Here is a 14,939-nt window from a genome sequence, read left to right as displayed (position 1 = left end):
TTTGATCCCTGAGTTGGGAAGATTTCTTGGGAAAGGAAATGGTAACCTACTCTAGTATTCTTGACTGGAACATTCCATGGTCAGAGGAGCTTGGCAGGCTACAGTCCATGGGGTCTCAAAGAGGCAGACATGAATGACTGACCAAACACACATGCACGAACAAAATTTTAGAAACTGTTTTAAGTATTAGCAGAAATCTACTCTTAGAACTAGTCTCTTTTGTCTATTTAAGAATATCTTTTGGAGAAGGAAATGACAACCGCCTCCAGTATTCCTGCCTGGAGGATCTCATGGATGGAGGAGCCTGGCGGGCTACAGTCCATGGGGTTGCAGAGTTGGACACAACTGAGCATCTGAGCAAGAATATTTTTGCTCCAAAATCTCAGTGGCTTAAAACAGCAAAGATTTGTTTCTGTTTCATATCCCATGTTTGTCATGTGTTGACAGGGGTCTTAACTCATTGTAGTCACTCAAGGACCCAAGCTGACGTAGTAGGTGATACTTCAAATGTTGTTGGTTTCAATGACTGAGGGAAAGAGAACTCTGGAAAATCTTGCCTAGCAGTTAAATGTTCTGGTTTGGACTTCCCTGGTGGCTCAAATGATAAAGAATCCACCTGCAATGCAGGAGACCTGGGTTTGATCCCTGGGTCAGGAAAATCCCCTGGAGAAGGGAGTGGCAACCACTCCAATATTCTTGCCTGGAGAATCCCATGGACAGAGGAGCCTGGCGGGCTATGGTCCATGGGGTTGCAAAGAGTTGGACACAGCTGAGAGACTAGTACTTGGAGGTGACACATATCACTTCCTCTCACAGCTCATTGACCAGACCTCATCACAGGGCTATGTACCCCACCACTTCCATGTGCTGCATGAGAGGGGAGCTGGAAATACTGGGTGTAAACACCCAAGACTGCCATACCAGCCTAGCTTGGGTCCTTATCACTGGATTGCCCAGTCCGCTGCTTGCCAGGTCTCCTGGGCTCGCCTCTCTCCTGGCCATTCTGTTCACAACCGTCAGTGATTCTCTGCTGATGAATCTGATAGCTTAGTGTTCTTACACTCGGTGCTAGTGCCCCTGGCTTGGAGCCCCTCCAACATGCTTTGCTTTCTTCTGCCTCTTGGTCTTTGGTCATAATGTTTCCTCTTCATGGAACATTCTTTCTTACCTCCTTCCCTCTTTCCTTTGGTGAGCTCCTATTTCTCTTTTAGGTTTCAACCTAAAAGTCTTTCCCACTTGCCAATTTGTGTTCATTGTTTAGCCTTTGAATTCCCACAGCACTCCCTGTTCTGACAAAGCCGTTTGTGCTACTGTAATTGCATGATTGTGCTTAGTCTGCTCAGTCCTGTCCGATTCTTTGCAACCCTTTGGGCTGTAGTCTGTAGTCTGCCAGGCTCCTGAGTCCATGGGATTTTCCGCATGGGAGCTTCTCCAGACCAGAATACTAGAGTTGGGTTGCCATGCCCTCCTCCAGGGGATCTTCCCGACGCAGGGATGGAGCTTGCGTCTCCTGTGTCCCCCTGCATTGCAGGCAGATTCTTTACCCACTGAGCCATGATTACCTGTTTGCTATTGTAACCTAATCACTCTCGCATCGATACGTATTTTTTGAATGAATTAAATAAATTACAGAGTAAGGTAGGGAAAAGATAGTGCTCATGATCAAAAAGTCTGTTTATTAAAGGACCTGTATGCTTCCCTGTATGGCAGGGACCCCAAGTTTTTCAATTTATGAAAATGTGGTTTTAATAATTGCTGAGAATTGCTCCTGGTTGCCAAAATATTCTATGTATCTAAGTTTCAGAAGTCCTTTGAAAGTTGATTATGTGATTTATGTTAGTTTCTAACATTAGAGGAAAAATATAGAAAAAAAAATAGGTACTTCCCTGGTGATCTGGTGGTTAAGACTTTACCTTCCAGTGCAAGGGTGGGTGCAGGTTTGATCACTGGTCCGGGAGCTAAGATCCTACATGTCTAGTGGTCCAAAACATAAAACAGAAACAACATTGTAACAAATTCAATAAAGACTTCAAAATAAATAAATACTCTGGATAAGGGATTTCAGACTGGCATGTAGGGCTCTTTAAATTGAAAACGATATTTATTTTTCACTTCACATATCAAATTTTTTCTGTTTTGCCATAATTTTCAGTAGCTTCTTAATCTTTTAAGTCGATATGACACATTTAGTTACAGGCTGTTGCTTCCATTTTTTGTTGTTGTTTTGAATAATGCTATTGTAAACATCTTTGTATCTTGAGTTTTTTTCTTTGGAACTAATTTCTCAGAATAAATTTCCAGATGTATCTGGCTTAAGGGCAGTTGTAGTGGTTAAAACCATGTTTGCTCATGGCTTGTAGCGAAATAGTATCAGGGTTATAAAATTTAAGACTGTACGGCCTTTGGCATTTCAAGAAATAAAACTGCCATATTAACAAGTGTTAAGTGGTCCTATCTTTTGACATTTTTAGCAGTTTTTTTTTGCATTGGGTATCTTAGTTCTTGAGAGTGTGAATATGAGAGGCGTAATGAAAGGACAAGCTTAAGTGAAATTAGGAGGTGTGCTAGTGAGTTTCAGTTTGAAAATAGCTTGTCTTAGATCATGAATTTCTTACTAAAGAGTAAGTTGGTTTTATGAAATGTGTATGCAAGTGTCCTTGTGACCTTGCTGAGTATTTTGAGTCTTTCACACTAATTCTGCATAAAACTTAAGTCTTTAAAGCTATGAAAGTTGTCTGTAACTAACTAGAAAATATTGCTGCTTAATAAGTAGGGTCTTACATGTAAGTGGGAGTATTTTACTTTGGACTTAGATAAGCATTTTAAGTAGTGTTTTAATTACCAAAACACATTAATGACAGTACTGTTTTTTAGTCCACATGATTTGTTTAGGTGTAAGTCATTTTGGGATCACTAGCCTTTCTTTTGTTTTTCAATTTACCTTTTAATGTTTCATATTGAATTCTAAGAATCTAATCCAGTTTTTGAAGTGTCATTTTACTTCATTTTTAAAAATTTATTTATTTGGCTGCACTGTGTGGCTTGTGGGTTCTTAGTTCCCCAGCCAGGGATTGAACCCAGGCTCACAGCGGTGAAAGCGTCCAGTCCTAACCCCTGGCCTGTTGGAATTCCCTGAAGTGTCATTTTAAACAGGTTGGTCAATTACTCACATTTGTCAAAGTTTTATTGTATATTTAATGAAATAGATACAGACACAAAAAGTGCATATTTAGCTTGTTTTTCCCTTCTAGTAGAAATCTTTTAATTATTCATAGTCAATATTATAACAGCTGGTCTCAGAAATTTTTCTTTTTTTTCCTCAGTAGTTGATGACTGTTTTCAAAGCTTTTGTTCATTCTGTGTAGAGTACTAGACCACTTCAGTTTCACGTTTTCTGATGTTGTCCATCATACTTCTGATAGGGTTTGGTTCATTTTTCAAGTCTTTTACAGTTTTGTTTTTCACAAAGCAGCAGCAATCAAGTACTTCATAAAGAAAAGCCAGCACCACTAAAGAAACCACTGTAAATATAAATAAAAGCAGAATGACAAAGCAGGCAGTGTTCCAGTTATCGTGGAAAGGGTAAATTTTTTGAACTTGAAAACCAAGGTACTGATAAACAGATGTAGTGGTTTCATTCCAGAGGCTGGAGCTCAGTGAGGCCATTCTTAGAGATTCTACTTCTTATATCGCTCCTTTGAACCTGTAGAAGGTAGAAAATGAATGTATGTAACCAAACTCAACAAATTTGTCAATTAAAATCTCAGTTCTAAGATTTGTTAGTCAGTTTATATAGACTGCGTGAATCTTCCTTATTTTCTGTCAGAATTAATACCAAAATGGTGTTCTCGAGTTTTTCTATATTTCTGTGTTTATAGAGTATAAAATTCTATAAACCATACCATGTTTTTTTTTTAAAAAATATGTATCACTTGGTAGACAAGTATTTTCAAGATTCATATATAGAAATTAACTGCTATGCTAATGGAGGGAGAAAAAAGGCAGCTGAATTGGTTTAAAATTCGACTAAAGTGGTAGTCACAGAACTTTTATCTAAAAGAAAAAAAAAAAAAGAAAGCAAAACCAAAACTTAGCATTTTAGAGTTGTGTTCTTCAAACTGCCCCCAGAAAAGCTTTTCTCATACCTTTGTAGGTCCTTCTCACCTCCCTGGTTCAGTGTATTCTGTGTTAGTTCCACACCTTAAACTTCTAAGACAGGTGATGTAAATCAGGAGATAATGGCTGAGTGAAAAACAGTAGAGAAAGAAAAGCCAAGTAAAAAGTTTTCAGAATAAGGATAATACAGTTTTAGATTAAAGTTGCCTATGAAGAGACCTTAATCTTAGGGTTTTTTTGTGTTTTATATATATATATATGCATATGTTAATTTTAAATGTTTCATAATACTTAAATGGCCTATGGACAGGAATAGTTAAGGAAAAAAACCAGGCAGATTCAGCATTCCACAGGTATGTATTATTAAATTTTTATTCCATTTCACAAAATTACCCAGGGAATTAAAGTTTCACTATTCTTGCATTGAGCTTTGCTCCTGTTGACATGATACTTGTTGGGCCTTAAGTGGGACCATAAGGATTGAAGATTTGATAGTATTAAAAATAAAAAAATGACTTTTTATTATCTTAATCATCAAATATAATCTTTTTAAGCTTTTTGAAAGACATTCTAAAATACGTAAGTACTAAGAAATTTTGAAATGAGAGGAAAAAACCCCAGAGTCCCACTTCCCTAATCCCTAATTCAGTGACTGTTGTCAGTTGTATGCTTTCTTTTATGAAAGAAATGAATTATTTAGTGTGTTTTTTTTGCTACATAGTTGTAAGTAGACTTTTATTCTTGTAAATAAGTGTTTACTGATTACCTGCTATGTAGCAAATACTATTCTAAGTGCTAGAGATAACTTGTGTGTGAGAGTATGTTTCATTTATAGATGATTTCAAGGTAGTGTGAAAGTGCATGGTAAATACCCCCATACTTATAACACAGCTTCATTTCTCAACTCTTGGCCAGTCTATATCTCTACCCACTTCCATCCCATGGAATATTTTGAGGCAGATTCCAGACATGTCACTTCATCTAGGAATATTGCAGTATGTATATCTTAAGAGGTGAGGACTCTGTTTTTAAATATAACTGCAGTATCATTTTCAAAAATGATTAAAGCTTAAACCCCTTGCCCCCACAAATGTAACAGTTTAATTCCTTAGATTTCTGTTTTCCTTATAAATATAACTAAAACTTTGCTGTTAATAAACTAATATTTTCCAAGCTTTTTTTTTTTTTAATCTGATTTGCTTGGCAAGTCCTTTCACTTCTGGATGGACTTGGTTTCTTCCTTTCCTCTTTCGTGTATTTTGAAGGTTAAATTGATGATCTGAGCGCAAAAATAAAGGTTTAAGTTCATTTTTTCTTGTTGGATTTAAGACTCCTTCCGTTTTATGATGCTTGGTGACCTTTCATCTTGAAATGAGAGACAGGAGACTAATGGACAGTAATTGAATCAGTTGCTTATGGGAGATACAAAAATACATTGTCTGGCACGTGGGTATCTGATAACTTACAGTCTTGTGGTGGTTATTGTTTAGTCCCTTAGTTGTGTTCTACTCTTTGATTTGTTACCCCTTATTCTTTGCGACTGTAGCCCGCCTAGGCTCCTCTGTCCAGTGGGATTGCAGACTATGTCAGGAGACCCAGCCTTTCAAAGTTACTCTTTTATCTTTTGGTTTTTTCTTTTCCAAGTCTACCCTAGGAGAAGGCAGGGTTTCTGCATTGCACAGCTCCAGGGAGTATCAGTCACGTTCGGGGTGTGGTGGGTGCCTTTCAGATAGAATACAGTCTACCCTGGGGTTGTGCAGTGTGAAGGTCCTGATAGCCCACCCTTCCTCCTTTGCATGGTCGCTGCCTCTGTTCTTAGCACCTTTTACACAGTCAAGTAACCGGTAGAAGCTAACTCAAATGGAGACAAAAGTTACCCCCTTTTGACCCAGCCTTGCTGATAGAGTAGTGTCATGTATGCATGTGCACAAATGCCTGAATAATGGAAAAAAAATCCTTTTGAATTTTTAACACTGCTAAAATAAAATGCAGATATTCCTTGGAGGGGTAACACAGATTGTTAGTTATTTTTGCTTCAGTATGAATGAGTTTTAGGTTCTTTTTGAAAAGCAGAGCGAATAGAGGAGAGGGAGAGGAAGAAGATGAAGGCCGTGGGGAAATCGGGGTAAGGGTGTCATATGTGGATGCGTAAGAACAGGAAGAATTGCCTGAGCCCTATCTAGTGATTTTGCCTTGGTCCACCTAGCCCTCTCCAGCACACATAAAAGTATTCGTTAGGCCTTTCAGGTTGTGATGCAGGTTGTGTTAAGGCCTTTCAGGTTGTGATTCCTTTATAAAATTTGGAAATTTCTTTTGAAATTTCTAAATCTGACATTAGAACTGACTGCAGGGAGAATCATGGCAGGGGAGGGAGAAAAGAGTAGAGTCAGGCAGTTTCCACATTTTACGTCTCAGATTTAACCTATCCTAATAATTAATTTAAACTTCTGTTTTTCATGACTGATTTCAGAAACATTATTCTAGCAATTTTAAATTAAAAAGTGTCTTTTATAATCTTATCTCCCTAACATATCAAACTTTTAATTTTTTTTTTTCTCCTAGAAATTGGCTGTGTAAAATGTGTAAGTCATACCTGGTTGAAATTATACCGAATTTACTCCTTTGTATTTAAATTTATTATGAGTAAGTCTTTTAAAATTTGTGGTGACTTTTTAAGACCGGGGAGAAATTATAGAGACTTAATAATTAAGTTATTTTTTCAAAATGAAATTTTAGAATGATCAGAAAGTTGGCTTAAGGAACTTTGTATTCTATTTATTTTTGAGGTGCAAGTGAACTGCTTAAAAATTTTTCAGGTCCCCTTCTCCCTTTAAAAAAGAAAAATAGAGCGTGAGGGAGGGAAAGAGATGGAATGGGAGAGAGAAGGAGAGGAGAGAAGGGGGCAGAGAGACACACAAACACTACATTCACTTACTTGAGGCTGACTTGTACCTGTCGTTGAACTGTTCTGCTGGTTACATTAATACAGTATAGTCACACAATTGAATGTTATGCGTGAATGCGCGACTGTAGTGACCCGGAAAGATCTTAGGATATGTTGTTAACTGAACAAAGTGCAGGACAGTATGTGGAGGAAAAAGGGAAATAATATGTATTTTTAGTTACTTGTATCTGCACAGGAATCTTGGGGATATACAGAAATTAATAACAATGGTTACTTGTGGGGTTGGAGAGTAGAGTCAGGTGATAGGAATGTGTGTGAAACTTGTCAAGGTGTACCTTGTTATAATCCTTTGGTTTTCGAACCATTTGAATGTAGTTATTCAAAGCCAAAAGTACTCCTTGTCTTTGGCTTTTAATAGTTTATTGTGTTTAGATTACTTCTAAAATAGAATTAGTGCATCGTAACTTTGACTAGACTGCATACTTTATCCACATGCAAACATGCTTATAATAATTATGCTTGGAATGGTGACTATGGATGGACGTATGTGCCACCTCCAAGGGTACTTGTAAGTTTTTTGTTGTGGGTATCTAAGCAGTTTTCAGAGTATATACATAGCAGGTTTATGTTGTGAATGATGACAGTTTGCCATTTGTGAATGTGTTGATTAACTGATGAGCAGCTCAGAACGTTCACCCTTTAGTTAGTTTCTGGGCATAACCTGGAAAAAGTAAACCCTGTAATCTAGAGTTATTTTCCACCTTACATGTAATGTGGTTTATTCTTTCATAGTACACTAGAACTCGAATAATTTTGTGTGTTTAGGTTAAAATCTAAATTTTTGATGAATTAGATGTAATTAGATATGTATGTAGAGGGGCTTCCCAGGTGGTAATAGTGGTAAAGAACCCACCTGCCAATACAGGAGACATAAGAGACACGGATTTGATACCTGGGTTGGGAAAATCCCCTGGAGGAGGGCATAGCAGTCCACTTTTCGGTATTCTTGCCGGGAAAATCTCATGGACAGAGGAGCCTGGTGAGCTACAGTCCATAGGGTCGCATGGAGTCAGAGACAACTGAAGCGACTTAGCATGCACGCGAATATGTAGAAAGTCATTTACCAATAGGATTCTCTTGTATTATGATACTGTTTTTGAAATTAAAATGTTAATTTATATGAAGCAAATGCTGTAAACATGCCTTAGAGAAAGTGAGAGAAAACAGTCAAAGGTGGGAACAGTCTGTTACACATATATACACAATTATATAGATAATTTTTAGTTTTGTAAAATATAAATTCCCTTCACCTAATTCCTCCCATTTTAAGGCCCTAGTGAAATATTTGTGGGTATAGGACTTGGAACTGTTCTGGAGCCCTTGAATTGCCAGATCGAAATAAAGTTATGCTTTTGTTCTATTTATGGAAAAAGCCCTTGAATTGAATTTTCTGGTGCCTTTAAAAGCATATCCCTTTGAAATATGATCAATTAGTCATAATAGCTTTTACATATAGAATAGCTCACCCAACTCTGGAACTGTCTGGGGTAGGCCATGTATCTAGTTAGCTGGGGGAAATGGCAATGAGCCTCCATCTGTATAACTATAGACTGTTACCAGTAAGATGTAGGCTGATTATAGCGTTAAGACAGTTTGGGAGGTAGGAGTTTCTGTCTGAAATTTAAGTTATGAGTTAACTGTTCTATTTGACAGTTATTTTTTTTTGATCTGAGACTGTTTTTGAGCTCTCTTTGGGTAGCAAGCAAGAATATTTCTTAAGCAATTAACCACATTGTACTGAGTCTGGAGAAATCTGCTTTCAGCAACCTTTGGGCTTTGTAGGGGATACTTTTCTCATGCTGGCAGAACACTGATTATTATAGAAGGAACAGAAATTATGAAAAAAAACCTTTAAAATTTAAAATAGATTTACCAGCAAAGAAAAGGGCAGAAAGGTCAGTATATATAGGTAATATTTTAGAACTCTAGCATTTACTAAATAGTTACATTTTCATGCTTGAATATTTCAAATTCATATAAGATTTGAAATTTGGTCAGCAAGTTGATAGTAATTCTTAGTAGACATGAATGATGGCTCTGAGCTATGAAACTAATCTTATTACCTTTAAAGGTACCCTCCTCCCTCCCTTAACCAATTCTTCTTAGGACATATTTTCATTTTAAAATGTAGTTTATCAAAAAAGACTTACTGTTTATTTATTTTTGAAGATTAGTTTAAGAATAACTACAACATTATATTGAAATACTGTGAAAAATACATATTTCTGTGGCATCTAAAAATGAAACATTAAGTAGATTTTTATTTAATAATAGCATGACTTGTATGTTACAGTAATAAAGACTTTAAAATTTGTAGAAAATTATTTTAATTAAAATGTATGAAAATCTAAAGCTCTGTCTCTGAAAATCATCTCATTGCTTACAGTATATTGCAGCCTAGTAATGGTACTTTTGTGGTCTTTTTATTTTTATATAAAAATCACAGTGTGATTATTGGCCTTCACTGCATGTACACTTAAATAAAAATAATTTTGAATATACTCATACTTTCTAAAATATAATAAACTTTAATATAAGTGCTTTAAATTTGTATGTATAATCAGAAAGCTTTAGTCCTGGATTTGCTTTTAGTCTAGATTCTTCTTTAAGAAAAATCCTTTGTTAAGACAGAGCAAACTGCTGAAATGAAATAGCTCAGAGAAAATGAAATTTGCAAGTAATCTCTTAATATCAAATGCATATGGCTTACTCTAAGGTCTGGATATAGATCAGGTTCATAGAAAATGTCATGAATTTTCCATTAAGGCACAGATGGTAAGCGTGCTTGTCAAATAGCAAAGGCGGTCCTCATATTTTCATAATAAAATCCTACCAGACAATGAAAAGAATAGAGGTTTTTTGGTCTTCAGCAGGAACAAAGCTTTCTGCCTGGGTTTTATGGTAAAATATTTATATTGTATCATAAGACCATGTATTATTAAATGAAAAGATCTCAGGAACCTACCTCTTGTCTGAAGGGCTGCCGTAGAAGAGATGGTTTCGTCTGTTTGTAATGCAGTCTGGTGCACAGCTAGGATGGAGCTGCGCCTCTATTGGCTGAACCACAGGGCAGCTGACAGTTTCCTCTATGTTCATTTGCAGTGAGTCCTGCCACCCTGAGTAAATCATTCATAAACTTGAATAGAGCTGGCTGTGTTCTCAACTGTCACCCCCTCTTTAGGCCTAATTTTTTTTTTGTTTTTAAGCTAAATTTCTGCATAGGAATTTGTGAGTTAGTAACAAATTGATGATTCCTTAGTGTTTAGCTGTAGAATTTCTGATCCTTCAGTGATTATTTAAGTGCTCAGGCTAGAAGCTAATCTCGAGAGAGGCAGTAACCTGGGAAACCAGCAGTCCAGGTTCTCCAGCGTGGTGTTTCCTCCACAAATTGCGCATAGGCTCTCATAAATGATATTCTCTTTTCTCTTCTTTCAACTTGCCATTTATATGAATCTGACTCTCTGGAAGTGATTATTTCCATGTGGTAGTTTGCTTTAGATGAAATTCTGAGGGAGAAGAAAAAGAAAAAGAGGTTTTTATCTCTACTAATTGGGAGAGGGTTAACTTTGGTAGGTACGAAAAAACCGTTTGTGAAAGTTAAATTGCAAAAGAACCCTCAGTTGGATATTTAGAGATAGAATGATGTTTCTATTATGGTTTATTAGAGTTGTGGTCTAAGTGTAACAGTCAAGGTTTTTATCTGTGAGAGTGGCTATTAGAACAGCAGACGACTGGGTTAGTGCTTGCTGTGCAGACTTACTTTTTAAAATTTTGAGTAAGTCACATTTGTTTCTAAGACCAGTACAGGAGTATGTGGAAATAATCTTATTACGTTCATTTGTTCGGTCAACTAATATTTATTGTTTACTACTCCTGGCATTGCGGTTAAACACTGGAGACCTTATGGTAAACAAAACTGTATATGCTTCATGATGGACCATTTGCATGGTGCATATCCTTAGCATATTGTCCTTAGCTATTATTCATAGTCTTCCCAGTTGTTTATTTAGTATTATAGGATGAATGTATTACTTTAATAAGAATTCACTAAATATGTATTTATGAATTCCTGTATTCTGAAAAAATATCCAGTTGGAAATGGAATAATTTTGTTAAATGCTAACTAATGATTCTTACACCAGGCACATCACAGTTGACCACTGGATTGGAATCTTGAGTCTGCCACTTATTAGTCTGTTTTCTTACGTTTAAAATGAGACAGTGAAAACCTCTTAAATAGGATTTCTGGAAGGGATTAAATGAGAAAACCATTTTAGCATGATTCTTGGCAATAGTCAGTGTTCAGTGAAGGTTACTTACTTCACTGTTTGTTATGAGTGTCCTGAACACCTTGGGAAAATGAGCTACATAGGAAGTGTATCATAACTGAAATAGCAAATGAGAAGGCACACCTCTAAGGCATTCTTAATGTTATTTCAGAAAACATAAAGTAGACTTTAATGTGTCAATTAAGTTTCATTAAAGTTGTAGCAGTTATTCTTAAAGGAATATTGCATATGAGGTTTCATTTTAGTCTAAAAAAAATCATATTCAATAAAGCCTTTTCACTAACTAATCTCAGAGGAATATTATGCTCCCTTCTAGAAGCTATTCTTTTGGATCTCTGACAGTTGTTCCATTTGACTTGCGGTTATTCTAATGCATTCTTTTGTTTAAATTATTATTACCAAACTGGTGCCAGAAATTGACTCTCCCCGCTTTTATTTAACCTCTTCCATTGTGGATCAGCCACATGGGAACTTTATAGCATGTGATCTGATTCCTTGCTAATAGAATGTGTACTTCTAAAAAAAAAAAAAAAAAAGAATGTGTACTTCTGAAATGTCTTTCTAGTATTTACAGTGAATTTTTCACTCTTGCTACCTATGACCTGTAGAACGCATTTGTGATGCAGTGGTAGCATTTGGATTTCTGCCTGTAAATATGCAACAGAATGGTATATGTTGTGAACCAAATGATCTCTGTAAATTGCTCCTTGTATCATGCTGTCGTCATTTTAAAGTCTTCTTTATACAGTGGTACTGCTTACATTTTTTATTCCAATATATTTCTGAAGTTGACTTTAAAATAGTTATGGGATCACTTTTTATTAATTCCCATTGATCAATACCTATTTGTTTTATGTTGATAAGCAGAAATTGATGTACTTGGTGATAAATTGAACTTTTTATCCCTTAGAAGTAATCTACCCACTTCTCATGGTTTTAAGGTTATTAGAAAAGCACTACGGATCAGATTGTGATTTGTATTGTCCTCTTGTTTAAAAAACTTTACTTTTAATTTTGGAGGAAGTCTAGTCAGACTTAAGGAAGGAGTGAGATAAAGGTGCTTATAAAAGAAATATATTTTAATGCTTTTGAAGGATTTGTACTTTGTTTCCATTCTCAGAAAATAGTTACTACACATGTAAAGATTTTGAATTTGTCATGAAAATTTCGTAGGGTGGGGTTTTCTAGATAGAAAAACTCAATAAATATTTTACCAGATTTAAAATCATCTTAGCTGCTTAAAAGTAGATAATCACATCTAATATGAAAATGTTGTAATTGTTTTTTGAACTTTATTTTCAGATCATAGCAATGGATCATTTAATTTGAAAGCTCTGTCAGGAAGCTCTGGATATAAGTTTGGCGTACTGGCTAAGATTGTGAATTACATGAAGGTAAGTACTTTTCTCAGCTAACAAATTCTTTCGGTTTTGGGCAGAAGAAGGGGATTGGAATTTTCAGAAGTAAATTTGTGTATACATGTCAAAATTTATCAAATTGTATGTTTCAATATGTGGTTTATTGTATGCCTATTATACCTCAGCAAAACTGTAAAAAAATATTTAATGCTTCAAGGTTTTTACGTTATAGCAAGTTAGCTTTGCAGTGAGTCATCTATTTTATTTACATTGCAGAGCAGTAGTTGAAGTACACAGTGTGAGCCCACCATTTCACTTAATAAAATTGTGCTCAGGCAGTAGAGATAGCCACCTCTTAATTAGTCAATACCTGTTGGCAAAACCAATGAAAAAATGTGAATGATTTACAGGATCTTACTTCCATTGACGGTGAGAAGTAAAAAACACAACATAGTTCAGGGAGATGGTAGTAGTGGCTTTTCTACATCTTGGAGGGTGAAAATCAAGATTTACTTTAGAAAAGCTTTGACTTCAAAAGAATTAGAATTTAATGTTTGATGGGAGATTTAGTATTTTTTGAAGTAGATTTTGAAGTTTTGATGATACAACATTTGGCTTTACTAAAAATTCTGAACCCTAACTTAGTGTATCAAAGTGAAATTTCATTTAGCTAAAATGGTTAAGTGATTTCAGATTTAATCTCTTTGTCTGCCAAACTCATATTGTTTAGTTACTACTTGCACCTCTTGAAAAAAAAAGTCATGGAAAATACTACTGATATATCTGTTGTTATTTTGTGTTTTAGCTCTTTGTTCCTTAGTATATAAATCAGATTTATGTGAAGGCTTTTCTTTTGTAATTTAAGAGAACTTGGTATCTGTCTGGCTATATCTGAAATCTGTGGTTTGTATTTGATTTTTGGTAGAAATCTGTAATTTCCCATTATTGAGTAATACACGCTCATATTTAGGCATTCATCTTTCATTCCATCCATCCATTCCCCCACATGGTAAACACTTATTAAAACCTGCTGTATCCTGTTAGGGGCAGCAGAGAATAAGATGGTTACATAGCATTACCAGCTCTGTGAACATGAATTTGAGCGAACTCCAGGAGATAATGGAGGACAGAGAAGCCTGGTGTGCTGCAGTCCAGGAGGTTGCAGAGTTGCACATGACTTTGCAGCTGAACAATACTATATGCTAATTATGGCACGAATAGTATGAACACCCAGACGAATGTATGCCCTTGAGTCTATCAGCCTTTTGAGGGAGACTGACATTTAAGTCTCATGTTTTTGGTATTTTGCTAAAGGTTTTCATTTTATAGCTTTGTTAATCTAGAATAGCGATCTTAAAATTTTTACTCAAATGTTCCCTGAAACAGTTTTGAAAAACTGTGTATTCTTTCGCACATATTTAAATTGATAAGTATAATTTTTCAGCAGAATTTTTGTTTAAATGAAATATAGTTGACCCATTCCAGTATTCTTGCCTGATAGAAAGAGTCAGACACGACTAAGTGACTAACTTTTCACTTTCACAGTTTGTATTAGTTTCAGGTGTATGACAGAGTGATGCAGATGGGTTTCCCATTCTAGGGTACTGTAAGATACTGAATAAAGTCCCCTGTGCTATACAGAAGGTCCTTGTTGTTTATCTGTTTTATATATAATAGTGTGTATCTGTTGACCCCAAACTCCTGTTACTCCCTGCCCACCTTCCCCCTACCCACTGTGTTCCCCTTTGGCAACCATAAGTTTGTTTTCTATGTCTCAGTCTATTTCTGTTTTAACAAAACTATACATAGTGACACAGAATGAAATTACTGGCATATTTTAATATTTGAAATAAAATATAGCACTCTTAAATTTATCTTAGGGAATCTAAATGCCATTTTTTAAAATATAAAAACAAACTTCAGTGGTTGGAAATTTTAATTATTTTTCCTTTCAGCTTGTATGGTAGTTCTGTTACTCCTGCCGAATTCTATGCAAGTTTTACATATTGTCGTGCTCAGGAATCTGCTGTTGGTCATCTGTCTAACTCCTTTGTCATGGCACTATGTATATGCAGTAAGGGATGTTTTCCCTATGACCGTAAGACTTACATATTTTCTGGTTTGAGTTATAATTATTCTTACCATGTAGTTGCTTGGAATAACATAAATGCATAAAAATTTTGATTAAAATGCACTTTGTATGTAATAATT

General features: G+C 35.7%; 2 protein-coding genes across 7 annotated transcripts in view; one reads left to right on the top strand and one right to left on the bottom strand.

Moving 5' to 3' along the window:
• Positions 1–14,939, top strand: part of GTF2E2 (general transcription factor IIE subunit 2) — a 98,259-nt gene that overhangs the window by 10,407 nt on the left and 72,913 nt on the right. For all 5 annotated transcript variants that reach the window (XR_009598674.1, XR_009598673.1, XM_015104588.4 and 2 more), the window contains exon 3: positions 12,673–12,764. Coding sequence is in view for 3 of the 5 variants with exons in the window: in XM_015104588.4 (XP_014960074.1) it covers positions 12,673–12,764 (92 nt within the window). In the remaining 2 variants the exon portion in view is untranslated. The remainder of the gene's footprint in view (positions 1–12,672; positions 12,765–14,939) is intronic.
• Positions 3,167–10,077, bottom strand: SMIM18 (small integral membrane protein 18). 2 transcript variants are annotated; one of them, XM_042241245.2, is made up of 3 exons: positions 7,974–10,077; positions 4,146–4,242; positions 3,167–3,703 (listed from the first exon to the last, which is right to left on the bottom strand). In XM_042241245.2, exon 3 carries the CDS (start codon positions 3,664–3,666, stop codon positions 3,370–3,372), a length of 297 nt encoding a protein of 98 aa, XP_042097179.1. In that variant the 5' UTR covers positions 3,667–3,703; positions 4,146–4,242; positions 7,974–10,077; the 3' UTR covers positions 3,167–3,369. The 2 variants fall into 2 exon arrangements, with proteins under 2 accessions (XP_042097179.1, XP_011961245.1); XM_012105855.4 differs by having other exon boundaries at positions 10,047–10,077.

Source organism: Ovis aries, chromosome 26 (genome assembly GCF_016772045.2).
Source record: "Ovis aries strain OAR_USU_Benz2616 breed Rambouillet chromosome 26, ARS-UI_Ramb_v3.0, whole genome shotgun sequence".
Lineage (NCBI taxonomy): Eukaryota > Metazoa > Chordata > Mammalia > Artiodactyla > Bovidae > Ovis > Ovis aries.
The sequence above is the reverse complement of the archived record's forward strand: the minus strand, read 5'-3'. Positions and strand labels throughout refer to the sequence as shown.